The sequence below is a fragment of the Ipomoea nil genome, unplaced genomic scaffold (assembly GCF_001879475.1).
Source record: "Ipomoea nil cultivar Tokyo-kokei standard unplaced genomic scaffold, Asagao_1.1 scaffold3251, whole genome shotgun sequence".
NCBI lineage: Eukaryota > Viridiplantae > Streptophyta > Magnoliopsida > Solanales > Convolvulaceae > Ipomoea > Ipomoea nil.
The window spans coordinates 1,284,748-1,300,683 of NW_017619679.1; the positions used below are offsets into that span (position 1 = coordinate 1,284,748).

General features: G+C 36.5%; 2 protein-coding genes across 2 annotated transcripts; both read right to left on the minus strand.

Annotated features, from left to right (window-relative positions):
• Positions 1-1,242: 1,242 nt before the first annotated feature.
• Positions 1,243-2,496, minus strand: LOC109169106 (germin-like protein subfamily 1 member 16). The gene is made up of 2 exons (XM_019317980.1): positions 2,297-2,496; positions 1,243-1,984 (listed from the first exon to the last, which is right to left on the minus strand). Exons 1-2 carry the CDS (start codon positions 2,418-2,420, stop codon positions 1,422-1,424), a joined length of 687 nt encoding a protein of 228 aa, XP_019173525.1. The 5' UTR covers positions 2,421-2,496; the 3' UTR covers positions 1,243-1,421.
• A 6,896-nt stretch (positions 2,497-9,392) lies between these two features.
• On the minus strand, positions 9,393-10,528 carry LOC109169107 (germin-like protein subfamily 1 member 13). The gene is made up of 2 exons (XM_019317981.1): positions 10,341-10,528; positions 9,393-10,071 (listed from the first exon to the last, which is right to left on the minus strand). Exons 1-2 carry the CDS (start codon positions 10,462-10,464, stop codon positions 9,509-9,511), a joined length of 687 nt encoding a protein of 228 aa, XP_019173526.1. The 5' UTR covers positions 10,465-10,528; the 3' UTR covers positions 9,393-9,508.
• Positions 10,529-15,936: the final 5,408 nt, after the last annotated feature.

A 15,936-nucleotide genomic window follows, 5' to 3' on the forward strand; every position in this document is an offset into this window, starting at 1 on the left:
AACCATTTATATGTTCATAAACAGTTTAATGTTAAAAAGCTAGACACTACAATAGTTTATAGCAATTGAAATGCTATCGTTTAAGATCACGGGTAGTCGTCCCGTACACTTTGTGCATAAGGTGTCTTCATTAGAGAAAGATTTTAGCTAGGATGATCAGTTGAATCAACTAAGCTAGTCCCGTGAGCAGTACAATGCATTTTTATGTAATAGAATGCACACTTTTAGTTGTAAAAAATTATCTTAATGCAATTGAACTTTGAATCCTGAACGGTATAAGGTTAGGTTGCCAACTTAGGTTATCAATTAGGCTTAATTGGCGGCGTTTGTCACTCTTAGTACTTTAGGTGAGTTAGGGGTTCATGCGCGTTCACGGTTAACCTACGCCAACTATTATAATGAATAAACATTACTCGCATGGGCAGCTCAGTTGGTAATAGGGGTGAAGTTTGAGAAGAATGACCAGTGATTGAGTCTCACCAGTCGCAGTGTGGGAGTAACCTGTCAAAGTGAGGGGGCCCGCAGTGTGGGAGTAACCTGTCAAAGTGAGGGGGGCTCCTTATGCGCAGTAAGCAAAAGGTCTAGTCTCCTCCTGTCAAAGTGTTGGGGGGGGGGGGGGGGCGGGATCCTTATGCACAGTAAGCAAAGGTCTAGCCTCTGTGGTTCAACTGAGTTACCAAGATTTACATCCTCCTATACGCTCTGACAGGCCGGGGTTAGGGTCAACCTTTTGGGAAGTATAATGAATAAATATTTTATGTGTGTCTTCAAAAAAAAAAAAATATTTTATATGTCAATGATCATGCCAAAATAATTAGAGTTAATACTTGGGGTTGTAAACTTTCATTTATATTATTAATTCTTGATACTAGTTTTCGTGTTGATTTATTCTTGAGTTCAATTTATTGTCTTATATTATGTTCTCATTTTAATTAAAATAATCTATTTAGTAAGAAGGAAATTTATCTAGGAAGTAGTAGTTAACTCAGAATTCCCGGTGAGATCGACCTATACTTGCCCGGCATATCTATAGGTTAGTTTAGTTTTATTATTTGGTGTTAAATGACACACAACATGGATGAATAATAACAATGAAAGTATGAATAACCTTGTGGTCTAGTGGCACGAAGTATTCTTTCAAATTGGCGGTTATGGAGTGATTCAGTAGGTTGAGAAAGTACTTATGAACAGATATTACATTGTAACAGTGTCAGTAGTAGTCAAAAAAGAAAAATTAATAACAATGGAAGAAACAAATTCATCATGTTATTCAACAACATTCAACACAGAACATATACTAGTATTACATAAAATGAAACTTCAATAATCAAAACAAATATGTGCCACATATAGGGCATTTTTTTTAAACAATATATTCCCATGAAGGAAAATCATTAATTAGCAGAGCTTCGTCCAATCCCCTAGCTGTTGTTATACCAAAATTGAGCTTGGAGATAATTAATCACATTCTGCCCAACTTGAAATGCTTTAGTGAGAACTTGAGGATTAATGGGTGGGTTTGAACCGAAAACAGCATTTGCAATGGTGATAACTCCAGGATTTTGACTACTTAGCCCAGCAAAAGCAATTGCATTGGTCTTTCCAACATTGAATTGGAAATGAATGAGGCCCTCTGGGAATACAAATACGTCACCTGCCACCAAGGTTTTGGTGAATAGAGGATTCTTCATGCCTGGGGGTGGATTTGAGAGCACGAACCCAACATAGAGAGTTCCTTCTAAAACAAGTAGGACCTCAGTTGCTCGAGGATGTGTATGAGGTGGGTTGAGGCCATTTGGTGCAAAGTCTATACGAACTAGTGAAATGCCGAGTGTGTTAAGTCCTGGTAGGTTGTTCACATTTACTGGTGTGACCTTTGATCCAAGTGGATTTGATGTATTTCCGGGCATGTTTAAGCCTCTAAAGAAGAAATCATTTGCTACAACTTGCATCGGATTCTTGCATATTTTCCCATTCACGAAAACTACAAAATAAATAAATAAATAAATAAAATTATAGCAGTCGTTATTAAACATACATTAGATTCCATGGATTAGAACTTTAATTAAATCAATGATTGGAATTATTGAGTGGCAGCTCAAAGAGCCAAGTCTAGCATCCTGTCATCAAAACGTGACGCTGACTACTGTAAAAGTATAAAGAATAAAGTTGCACATTGACAATTAGCTATATCTTTTGATCTTTTGATATAGTGGTAATTAAGTGCTTGATTCTAACAGAACGAAATATATCGAAATATATTTCAGCAATCATGAGGTATAGTTTTGCAACTTACCGGCAGCCATAGAATCATTAACTGCAACACAGAAGTCTTGCAAAGGGCTAGGATCGGATGCATCGGCAAATGAAGATGCTAAAGCCACAAAAGCAATGGTGAAAACTATGAATCTTATAGCCATATCTAAGGTATTTGAGTGAGAGTATCACAATTTTAGAATAACTTTTGTGTTCGTGTTGACAACTTAGACAAATATGGGCTGCTATTTATAGCACAATTCTCATGAATATTTCCACGCAACTAGTAGACTGGGGTTCTATGTTTTGGGATTTGTGTTAATTCTTTAATATAGTTGGTAAACTGATAGCAGTTTCTTAAGAAAAAAAGTTCGTTAAGACGGTGCCAATGATTTCTTCAAATGATCAATTAGAAGTTTCTTATTCAAAATTTTCAAAGAGCTGTTTAAGGTTAGAAATAGTAGTTGGATTAAATTTGTTTTCAATTATATTTGTCCGAATCATTAGTTAGACCTAATATTTTTATACCTTATTATACACAAAGATTTGTGGGTTAATGTATGACTTCTTGGGCAGTAATATTTTTTTTTTTTAAATACTTAGGGGACGTTTGATTCAAGGAATCTGAGATTACCATGGTAATATGAGAAAGGTAATGTTAGATTACCATGCTTGAACCAAGCACTTTGTGTTCAGATGACATGTAATGACTTTTTTCATATGGGAGATCAGAGAAAGTACGTTTCGACATATACTACAAAGTTTTGTTTAGGTAATGTGAGATTACGTAATTCTCAATATTCCAATGGTCTGTGAGCCTTCTGTCAATTGCTACTTTTGCATTCCATTATTATTATTATTATTATTATTATTATTATTATATTATTATTATTATTATTGTTGTTGTTGTTGTTGTTGTTGTTATTGTTGTTGTTGTTGTTGTTGTTGTTGTTGCTGTTGTTATTGTTGTTGTTAGAAGCATCTTATTAAATTTTGAATTATAGAAAAAAGAAAAAAGACTTGCAGTTTATACCTTTCAATTTTTATGAGGAATTTGAGTAAGTGATGCAATATAATCTAAAATATAACCTTCAACCAAACAAGTTAATAATACATTCCATCAAGTTTAACCAAACACATCAGGTAATCTTACATTTCCAAAATCTCATATTACTTTCTTGGGGTAATCCTATTACCTGAGGTAATCTAAGATTCCGTGAACCAAACGGCCCCTAAGGGGCATCCTTGGTGGCCTGATTTATCCTAAACCCACATGACCCCACCCACACAATCACTGTACAAAGCTTATAGTGTGGACCCTAGTCTTATTTGACGTCGTTTTCGAACTATTATTTATTTAATTTTGCTGGCAACCATTTGGTTGGTATTATGAATTTTTGTATCTTATGTTATGAAATTCTGTACTTAGTTTGAATTCAGTACCTGGAACAAATTAGTAGTTGTTTAACGCACAACATATTGTTTGTCTCATATTATGAATTTATGTCTTGTGTTTTGAAATTCTATGCCTATAGAATATAAATTCTCTACCTAAATCAGATTATAAAATGAGTAAATATATAACATGTGTATACATCTTGTGTTGTGAGTTTTTGTGTATTGTATTATGAAATTCTGTACCATGGGGTAGCTTGGTTCACGGAATGTTAGATTGCTAGGAATGTCAAGTTACTAGAAATGTTATATTTTTGTGTTTGGTTAAATTTGGGGTATGTAATATAAACATGTTTGGTTCATATATATATATATATATATATATATATATATATATATATATATATATATATATATATATATATATATATATAGTAAAAGGTTCCCGTGCATTTGTTGCTTCGCGTGCGGATGTGCGGTGGATTAATGTGCGTGAGATTTGTACTCAATGTGCGTGAGTGTTGTGTTTAATGTGCCTGAGATTTGTACTTAATGTGTGTGAATGTGTAAAATGGAGCAGAAAATATTGATGTCATCTTCTTCCCCATCCCAGTAGCCATTTGTCCCCTCCCTGATGATGATGATACGGAGGCGAGCTATGGTGGTTAAAAATTATGGGAATAATACAACAGAAATCCACACTTAGCTATTGTGCAAATTTTACTGTGCGTGCGTCATGTATATAAACATTCAACTGCACTGAAGGTAGCTGATAATCCAGAATCCATGGCCAAATTGAAGGAAGAAGTAACAAGAAGCTTGGGCGTTAATGTGCGTGAGTTTCTGTTCTGCTTCCTTCTGAGCTCGTAATTCTGAAATATGCACGCACATTAAGCACAAATCTCACGCACATTAAATACAATACTCAGGCACATTAAGTACAAAACTCACGCATATTAACATGATGCACATTAAGTATAAACCTCACGCACATTAATCCACCGCACATCCGCACGGGAAGCAACAAATGCACATGATCCCTTCCCTATATATATATATATATATATATATATATATATATATATATATATAATAAAAACTTTAATACCATTAACAAATTTTCACGTATTTCATTAAACTTTATAATAAAAAATAAATAAATTAATTAATGACATCATATATAATTACAAGATTTTAAAAAATTATCTAAAATTTCAAATTTTTGTAAATACACATGGTGATCTTAGATAACCTAAGAATTGCGAGGGAGCCACATTTCCTTCAAAATCCTAAGTGAAGCATGTGTCTTATAATTGTGAGGGCGGTGTTTTTTTTTTTTTTTGGAATCTAAATCCCCACCACTAGAGTTCAAATCTGTGACCATCTATTTGAAATAGTAACTAGGATGTCATCACACAACATGGTAGTTGGCAATTTAAGGGAAGTATAATACATATAATAAGCTTACTGCCACTATACAAAGCTTGTACCATGGACCCTGGTCCTGTTCAACGTTGTTTTCCAATGGTTATTTATTTAATTTTGTTGGCAACTGGTTGATTGTTCAATTCATGATACAATATTTTTTATTTTATTTTTTATTTTTTACAAAGCATATGCATATTGATAAGAGTCTAAATGTTGACAATTTCACCTTGCATTTAAGCTTATTTTTCATTTTATTTGTTATAATTTTGCCCAAAGTGTCCCTCATTTGATTCATTTGTGTGTTTATGTGTAATTCTTGATGATTTAGATGAATTGAATAATTTTTGGGGCCTTTCGGATTCATGTAGAGTCAATGAGAGCCAATGATCGAGAAGCTATGAAGATGGTGAAAACACCTCTTATAGAGCCGAATTTTGGTGTGTTTAGTGGTCTTGGTCATTTTGACAAACAAAAGCAAAAGTGGAGCAAAAGAGCAAGACGTTGAAATTTCCGTACAAATCGTTCACTGGTCAGTTTTTGGTCATATCTCTGCGTCAAATGTCCAAATCAAGTGAAATTTATATCATTGGAAAGCTAACTTGAAGGGCTACAACTTTGATGAATACCACAAATGCTAATTCAAAGATTTTTGGGGTGAAAAAAACCTAGAAATCGAAGCAGGTGCACACATAATTTCTCCCTGCAGGTAACCACGGGATTGGCCACGCCCGTGGCCATTAGTGGAGATTGATTTCTGGCCACGGGATCAACCACGCCTGTGGCTAGCCTTCTTTTCTTGTATTTAACTCAGTTTTCAGCTATTTCAACATGGTTCCGACCCGTTTTAGAAGCTTCTCTCTTTCATTTTCTTTGATATTTTTAGGTTAGGTTAGGCTTATATTTAGGTTATTAAACATTTTGGAAGCTTGGATTGAAGCATTTAATCTTGGATCTCAAAGATTTCATATCCATTTTCAATATATTTAGCTTCTTAAACATTTTGGAAGCTTGGATTGAAGCATTTAATCTTGGATTTCAAAGATTTCATATCCATTTTCAATAGATATACGTTTTTCTTCTCTTTATTTCATTCCTTTGCTATATACTTTCTTGCTTTATTGCTTTGATCTCTATCTTGTGCTTATTATGGAATTCTTTGTTGATTATGAATCTTTTGTTATTTTCATTATCGTTATGTGTGATTAGTTCTCCTTGGAGGGAGGTAGGGATGTAGGTTAGGTGTTTGGTGGATGATTTTGAATTGGTTAAGGAAAGTTGGGACTTGACCTTGATGTTGTTGATTGATATGATTATTTGAGTCCCGATTAGGGAGTGACAACCTAGTCTAAGTTCAAGGAGTTATAAACTATATGAGATGTTATGAATACCAAGTGTTTGATGAAAAGCCTCTTAGACATTCTTGAGTCATGAGAATATCCTTGATTGTTTTAGGAGTGTGGGATGACCTTGAGAAAGGTTTCTCTATCGTTATATGACATCTATCATCTCTTGGCCCCCAATTTGGTTTCACTATCTTGACCTATCTTTAGTTCATATCTACCTTCAATTTCTTATCATTGCTATTCATTAAAGTGTGTTGTTTGATATTGTGTTTGGATCCATATCTACCCTATGTTTTGGCTAGATTTCCATTAGGAACATCAATATCTTATGTTTGGGACCCTAAAGCTCTACTCCTATCGCCAATCCTTGTGAGAACGATATCTGGTGTAAGGATACCCTCTTACACATCCACTCACCCAAAAGGCTATTTCATCACATGTGTCTTGTATTATGAGTTTGTGTATCTTGTGTTATAAAATTCTGTACTTTAAGAGTGTGAATTTTGTACCTAGAACAAATTAGTCGTTGTGTGATGCAAAAAATATTGTGTCTCATGTTATGAATTTATGTCTTGTGCTATGAAATTTTGTGTATGTAGAATATAAATTCTCTACCTAAATTAAATCAAATATGAAAATAAGTAAAATATATAACATGTGTATCTGCCTGGTGTTATAAAATTCTATTCCTTAATGGCCCGTTTGGTTCACGGAATAGGCCGGGAATGGCATAGCATTCCCAGTAATAGGTCTTTTCCTTTGTTTGGTAACCATTTCTATTACCAGGAATAATATTCCTGGTAATAGCCTATTACCTCAAATAAGGTAATAGCTATTACTAGGGCCCCCCTAGTATTAGCCTATTACTGAACACTCAGGAATAGATTTTAGAATCTATTTTCTTTTTTACCCCTTTCTTTAACCTAATTTTTTTATCCTATATATAAATTTATCCTATTTCACCACCGTCGTCGCCACCACCACCATCACCGCTGTCGCCGCCACCACCACCACCACCATCGCCGCCACCGCCACCACCACCACCATCGCCACCACCACCGCCGCCCCCACCACTGCCACCGCCACCACCACCACTACCACCCCAGCACCACCACCGCCACCACCATCGTCGCCGCCACCACTACCACTGCCACAACCGTCACCGTCACCACCACCACTGTCGCCCCCACCACTGCCACCGCCACCACCACCACTACCACCCTAGCACCACCACCGCCACCACCACCATCACCACTACCGACACCACCATCGACGCCGCCGCAGCCACCACCACCACCACCACCACCACAGCCACAACCGTCACCGCCCCCACCACCACTGCCACAACCATCACTGTCACCACCACCACCGTTGCCCCCACCACTGCCACCGTCACCACCACCACCACCACCACCATCACATATTTTTATAAGGATATTTATGTCTTTTAAAAAGTATTTTATTTCTATTCCTTAAATCAACGAAACACTGTAATATAATTCCTAAAGTCTATTCCTTCCGCGAACCAAACAATAGAATACAATTCCTATTCTATTCCTTGCCTATTCCATTCCTTATGGAATAGCATTCCTATTACCTCAAAATTCATTCCGTGAACCAAACGTGCTGTAAAAGTATGAATTATATAACTGGAATAGATTAGTGCCTAGTTACGTTGTTTATACACTACACATGGGAAACAAGGAAACTACAGAATCCGTTAAAATCTAAAGACAAAAAATGACGTCGTTTCGATCCAGAGTCCACAATGCTCTGTGGACCCTGGTCCATATAAAAAATTATCACCACTGTTGAAGTAAATCGTGAGTCGCGTAATTAATCCACCCGTCAGACCCTAGCATCCCCGACATTTTTCCCATTCAGGTTTTTAGTGGAATTTGAACCCCACACTCCTGCCTTTAATATTGACAACAAGTCAAGCAACAAACCACTATGCTAAACCCCAGGGCGACTGGCATTATTATTTTTGTTTGGTAGTAATGATATGTGCTGCCATTTGATTTATTTTGTTGATTTTTTTTTGTACTTCACTATTTTATTTTGGACTCTTAAAAGTGGGCAAAATATATCGTGGACCTTGGTATAAAACGGAGTCATTTTTTTGTCAAAATTCATGTTTTTTACATTTTCATTGTTAACGGTGTAAAGCATTTGTATGTTCATCATAAACTCAAAGTTTAATGTTTAAAAATTAGACAATATAACAGTTTTAAGCAACTAAAACGCTGTTGTTTTAGATCACGAGTAGTTGTCCCGTACACTTTGCGCACAAGGCGTCTTCATCGCCTCTAATTGAGGGTATCCAGTATCACACACTGCTATTAGAGAAAGTTTTAGGATGATCGATTGAAACAGCTGAACTAGTTCTATGAGCAGTACAATGCATTTTTATGTAATAGAATGCACACTTTTAGTTGTAAATTAAAAAATTATCTTAATGCAATTGAACCTTGAATTCTGGATGTTATAGGGTTAGGTTATCAATTAGCCTTAATTGGCGGCGTTTGTCACTCTTAGTAATATAGGTAAGTATGGGTTAATGCGCGTTCGCGGTTAACCTACGCCAACTATTATAATGTATAAATATTTTGTATCAATGATCATGTCAAATTAATTGGAGCTAATACTTGGGGTTGGAAGCTTTTCTTCATTTTATTAATTCTTGATAGTAGTTTTTGTGTTGGTTTATTCTTGAATTCAATTTATTGTCTTACATTATGTTCGAATTGTAATTAAAATTATCTATTTGCTTGAAAAAAAATTTATCTAGGAACTAGTAGTTAACTCAAAACTCCTAGTGAGATGGACTTGAACTTGTTGGATCTATTGGTTAGTTTAGTTTTATTATTTGGTGTTAAACGACACACAACATTGATGAAAAATAACAGTAAAAGTAACAAATTCATCATATTATTCAACAACATTCAACACAACATATACTAGTACAGTACCATAAAATGCAACTTCAATAATCAAAACAAATATGTGCCACATATAGGGCATTTTTTTAAACAATATATTCCCATGAAGGAAAATCATTAATTTGCTGAGCTTCTTCTGATCCCCTAGCTGTTGTTATACCAAAATTGAGCTTGGAGATAATTAATCACATTCTGCCCAACTTGAAAAGCTTTAGTGAGAACTTGAGGATTAATGGGTGGGTTTGAACCAAAAACAGCATTTGCAATGGTGATAACTCCAGGATTTTGACTACTTAGCCCAGCAAAAGCAATTGCATTGGTCTTTCCAACATTGAATTGGAAATGAATGAGGCCCTCTGGGAATACAAATACGTCACCTGCCACCAAGGTTTTGGTGAATAGAGGATTCTTCATGCCTGGGGGTGGATTTGAGAGCACGAACCCAACATAGAGAGTTCCTTCTAAAACAAGTAGGACCTCAGTTGCTCGAGGATGTGTATGAGGTGGGTTGAGGCCATTTGGTGCAAAGTCTATACGAACTAGTGAAATGCCGAGTGTGTTAAGTCCTGGTAGGTTGTTCACATTTACTGGTGTGACCTTTGATCCAAGTGGATTTGATGTATTTCCGGGCATGTTTAAGCCTCTAAAGAAGAAATCATTTGCTACAACTTGCATCGGATTCTTGCATATTTTCCCATTCACAAACACTACAACAAAAATTATAGCAATTGTTATAAACATACATTAGATTCCTTGGATTAGAACTTTAATTAAATCAATGATAGGAATTGTTGAGTGGCAAATCGGAGAGCCGAGTCTAGCATCCTGACATTGAAACCTGGCACTGACCACTACGAAAGTATAAAGAAATAAAGTTGTGACTGCACTACAAGCTATATCTATAGACGTAGTGGTAAGCAGTTGATCTTAACATAAATATTTTTTAGCAATAATGATATATAGCATAGCAACTTACCGGCAGCCATAGAATCATTAACTGCAACACAGAAATCTTGCAAAGGGCTAGGATCGGATGCATGGGCAAATGAAGATGATAAAGCCACCACAGTAATGGTGAAAACAATGAATCTTATAGCCATATCAAAGATATTTTGAGTGAGAGTATCAGAATTGTAGAATAACTTCTTTGTTTGTGTTGACAACTTAGACAAATATGGGCTGCTATTTATAGCACAATTCTCGTGAATATTTCCACGCAACAAGTTGACTGAGATTCTATGTCTTGGGATTTGTGTTAATTCTTTAATATGTTTGGTAAACTGCTAGCAATTTCTTTAAGAATAAAAGTTCGTTAAGTTGGTGCCAATGATCTCTTCAAATGATCAATTAGAAGTTTCTTATTCAAAATTTTCATTATTCATCAGTATCCTATCATATTTTCAAAGAGCTGTTTAAGGTTAGAAATGGCAGCTGGATTAAATTTGTTTTCAATTAGTCCCAATCATTAGTTAGACCTAATAATTTTATTCCTCTTACTATATTACACAAAGAATTGTTGGTTAATGTATGAGTTTTTGGGCAGAAATATTTTTTTTAATACTTAACTAATCCCAATTTTTCCAGATTAATACTAAACTCACATGACCCCAACCCTTACGGTCCATGTACAAAGCTTATACCGTGAACCTTGGTCTTTTTTGACGTCGTTTTCCAATGATTACTTATTTAATACTGATGGCAACCGTTTGTTTGTTCAATTCATATTACAGTTTTTTTTTAAAAAAAAAAATTTGTTTTATTAACTTTTGTACTTAGGATGTGAATTTTGTACCTGGAACATATTGTACGTCTCATGCTATGAATTTATGTTTTATGTTGTAAAATTTTGTGGCTATAGAATATAATAAATTCTCTACCTAAATCAAATTATAAAACAAGTAAATATATAATATGTGTATATGTCTTGTGTTGTGAGTTTTTGTGCATTGTGTAAGTTTTGTTATAAAATTCTGTACCTTAGCTTATGAGGCTGCTTGGCATGTATGGCCTAGGAGCCAACATTTATTGTTTTGGATATTGATTTCTTATTAATTAAATATAATAAATAAATGCTTTATTTATTTTTATTTTGAGTTAGTTAATATTTGATATTATTTTGTACAATCTTAATTTTTCATTCTTAAGAGTTAAGAATATAAGTGACGAAGAATTAATAAATGAAGTATTGTAAAATTGGTCCTAATCATATAGAAAGTCTAATTGGGCATTAGAATTCTGATAAGACTAGCACATTGTCATTCTTCTGGTGAGTCTCGTGTCATTCTGTATTAGATACGGAGACTGGACATGTGGATGATTGTTAGAGAACAAGTCATTGAACAATGACTAACTACAACGTACTGCATATGGTGTTTACCTACGTGTCATCGGTATGTTGTATGTTATATATTATAAGTATGCAATAATCGTATGACTTGAGACGACATGGTTGTCTCATACGTATGGTGGATAAGTTTTTGTCAGTATGCGTCTTTTGTTCCTTAAGGGACTATAAGTGACTTAGTGGCCTAGTTCAGTATTGTACGGAGACGTGTGCGTAGCGTAAAAATTACAATAGTACACGGTTAATATCACCTCGGGAGTTATACACTCTTATACATACGTAGTCGAGAAGTATTTGTTATATCAGTGGCAATGCCACAATAATTGATGACTAAATATGGCAACAACACTATATAAGGTTCATGTAAGAACACCTCCCCATGTTAAAAAAAAAAAAAAAAAAAAGTGTGTAGACATGCACACCCTCCATTTTGAAAAATCAAAGGTTATGATCTTACCATTACTAACTAAGGGTTAAACTGTAATTCATCAAATTCACAATTAATCAAATGAGAGCTATTTAAAAAAAAAAAAATTAAAAACAATCCTAGATAAAGGAGCACAAGATCTTGATAAATGGATGGTGGGGATATGTTCACACTTTATACTGGGGTTATTATTACTTGTACTTCAACGTTCATGTTATTTACAAAAACGTCACCAATTTTTTTTTTAATTGCTTCTGATATGTTTGATCTTTTCAAATAAACGGCTCAGATTGGTTCATAGTTTTTTCATGCCCTAAAATTTCATGAATGAGTCATAAATTTGAGATGACATATGGTCATTAATGTTGTAAAATCTATGGTTCATATTAGGCCACAGTTCTCACATGAAAACTAGTTTGAGTGTGTGTTCAACATTATATGGGGCCAAAATAAAAAGTTGAAGTACAAAATAAAATTAAAACAATCAACAAATCAAATTAAATAAAAGGGAAAATAAAATGGCAGTTCGCAGTTCTACATTAACACAGAGATCATAAAATTGTGAACAAATAGGAAGAAAATGATTAGTTCTTATTAGGACTATGTTATCCATATTAGACTAGGACTATGTTATCCATATTAGACTAGGACTATATTATTTGTGTTAGACTAGGATTTTATCTAGTATCTATATATTTGCTCTCTGTACTCTCAGACATTATGATTGAATACAACACAATCTATATTCTCATCTGGTATCAGTTTCCAGGTTTTCTCTCATGGAGCTAGGGTTTAGTGCTTAAGAGTGTCGCTAATTACAATTGTTGGTTGATGTGATTCCATAATTACAATGAGCACTTGTTCGGCGGCGACAGAACCGTGTTAAAATTGTAAAGGTTTCGGTCACAGGGAGCTAATTGTTTATGGCGCTATGATGAACCGTGTCAAATTTGTAAAGGTTTCGATCACATGGGAGCCAATTGTTTTTGGCGCTATGATGATCCGTGTCAAATTTGTAAACATTTCGGTCACACGGGAGCCAATTGTTTACGGCGATATTCAGGGGCTCCGGGTTCTCAGCGTTTTTCACCCTCCCCAGCTCCTCAGGCGAATGTAGCCGTTTCTGGTGATGACTCGGGTGGTCCACATGAGTGGTTTCCCGATACTGGTGCTACCAACCATGCTACGCCTGATCCTTCTTTGTTGACCTCTGCGACGGGTTATGATGGCCCTGAGACTCTTCGTGTTGGCAGTGGTACAGGTTTGCCTATTGTTAATGTTGGTTCAGCTTCGTTAGCCACTAATTCTAGGTCTTTTAAGTTAAATGATGTTTTGCATGTTCCTGATCTTTCTAGTTCATTATTATCTGTCCAGCGTTTTGCCAAAGATAATAATGTTTTTTTTTTTTAGTTTCACCCACTTTGTTTCTTTGTGAAAGACATTTTGACCAAGAAAGTCCTATTTAAAGGGCATGCATCTGATGGCATGTACTCCTGGCCTGCGTCCTCTCCTGCTCCAGCTGCATTCGTTGTTGCGCGTTCCTCTTTTGTTTGGCATATGCAGTTGGGGCATCCGCACTCTCGAGTCTTACGCAAAATTTTAGAGTCTTCGTATGTAAGTACTTTTAATTCGAAAGATCTTCCCAATGTTTGTTCCTCTTGTCAATTGGAAAAATCATCTCGTTTTTCATTATCTCGTGTTGAAACTACTAATACACATCCTTTAGAATTAATATATTCTGATATTTGGGGCCCTGTGCCGTTACTTTCTGCAAATGGCTTTAAATATTTTGTGTTGTTTGTGGATGATTACACACGGTATGATGGTATATATGGTATTATTCGATGCGTGCCAAATCTGAATTATATGGCATATTTGATAAGTTTCGGTCACTTGTTGAACGTTGTTTTTCTCGCAAGATTATTTCTTTTCAATCTGATTTAGGGGGAGAATATAAGAAGCTTGGTTCCACCCTTTCTTCTCTAGGTATTCGTCACTAGCAATCTTGTGCCTATACTCATGAACAGCTCATGAACAGAATGGACGGGTGGAGCGCAGACATCGTCATGTTGTTGAGACAGGACTGTCCTTAATGGCTCAAGCATCTGTTCCTTCTCGTTTCTGGGACTATGCTTTTGAGACTGCTGTCTATCTTATAAATAAAATGTCCACTCATGTTTTGTCTGATGAGTCACCACACTTTCGTTTTCATCGTTCTCCCCCATCCTACTCTTACTTGCGGGTATTTGGTTGTTTGTGCTTTCCTGTTTTGCGTCCATATAATTGAAATAAGCTACAATTTCGTTCATCTCCGTGTGTCTTTCTGGGTTACCCCCCCCCCCCCCCCCTCTCGTCTTATCGTCGCTATCGTTGTTTAGATACTAACACTAACAAGGTTTTTATCTGTTGCCACGTGCGGTTCGATGAGGCTGTGTTTCCTTTTGTTTTTCCTATTGCCTCGCAGGTTCCTAAGCCACGGTCCGAACCATGGGCCACCGCACCGGTTGTGACGAGCCGAGGGAATGATGTCTCGGCCACCTTTGTTGATGGCACTCGGCAGATTGACGAGCCCATGTTGGCTTCTGGCCATGATGACGGTGCAGGTCACGAGCAGTCCACATCGAGTGAGCGGACTATCTCGGACTAGCAGGTTGAGCAGCGCGGCAGACCGCGCGGGCGTCCTCGGCGATCCACTCCTCCTCCTCGGTCGCATAGCATGAACACTCATAGCTCGGGTCCGCATCAACATGTTGCCTTAACCACTACTTCCACCGTGGTGTCTGAGCCTACCTGTTACTCTCAGGCGGTCAAGTTTCCTGAGTGGCGTGACGCAATGGACGTAGATTTCAATGCCTTGGTTCATAATCATACATGGCTGGCGTCTTGTTCCTTCTCAACCAGGTATGAATGTTGTTGGTTGCAAGTGGGTTTTCAGAACCAAACAGAACGCCGATGGTTCAATAGAGCGTCATAAAGCACGATTGGTGGCCAAGTGTTTTAATCAGGTTGCTGGAGAGGACTTTTTTGAGACATTTAGTCATGTGGTTAAACCTACTACGGTACGTCTCTTATCTTTAGTTGTGTCGCGTGGGTGGTCTATTCGCCAGTTGGATATTCACAATGCTTTTTTGAATGGCGAGTTAGCTGAGACTGTTTACATGAGCCAGCCACCTGGTTATGAGGATCAGTCATTACCTAATCATGTGTGTTCGCTTAAAAAATCTCTCTACGGTCTCAAACAGGCTCCACGTGCATAGTTCACAAGGCTACATGATTTTCTAGTCTTTGTGGGCTTTGCGCCTTCAACGACTGATGTATCTCTTTTTATCTATTCTCATGATAATGTTTGTCTTTATTTCTTGGTGTATGTTGATGACATTTTGATTATGGGGTCTGACTTAGACCGTGTTACTCCTCTTATTAATAAATTGGCACTTGAGTTTAAAGTTCGTGATATGGGTGTGCCTTCTTTCTTTTTGAGAATTGAAATTGTCCCGTTATCTGGTGGTAAGCTTTTATCTCAACAACGGTACATGAAGGATATTCTCAAACGTGCTGGCATGGTGGATTGTAAGCCAGTGGTCACGCCTGTCTCTACCGCGAAAACCGCCGACGATGTTGCCATTGCCTATGCCGATCCAACACAATACAGAAGTTTTGCTGGTGCTCTCCAATATCTTACGGTAACTCGTCCTTATCTATCTTATGCTGTTAATCTCTTCTGTCATCATATGCATGCCCCCACTGCTACGGACTGGGCCTCTCTAAAAAGAGTCCTACGATATGTCAAAGGCACCATGC

What these genes read in the sequence shown, in the direction of transcription:
- LOC109169106 (XM_019317980.1), bottom strand. Translation starts at nt 2,420, where the DNA reads ATGGCTATAAGATTCATAGTTTTCACCATTGCTTTTGTGGCTTTAGCA. An exon ending in TAATGATTCTATGGCTGCCG is followed by an intron (nt 1,985 to 2,296) that starts GTAAGTTGCAAA and finishes TTTATTTTGTAG; the next exon opens with TTTTCGTGAATGGGAAAATA.
- LOC109169107 (XM_019317981.1), bottom strand. Translation starts at nt 10,464, where the DNA reads ATGGCTATAAGATTCATTGTTTTCACCATTACTGTGGTGGCTTTATCA. An exon ending in TAATGATTCTATGGCTGCCG is followed by an intron (nt 10,072 to 10,340) that starts GTAAGTTGCTAT and finishes TTTTTGTTGTAG; the next exon opens with TGTTTGTGAATGGGAAAATA.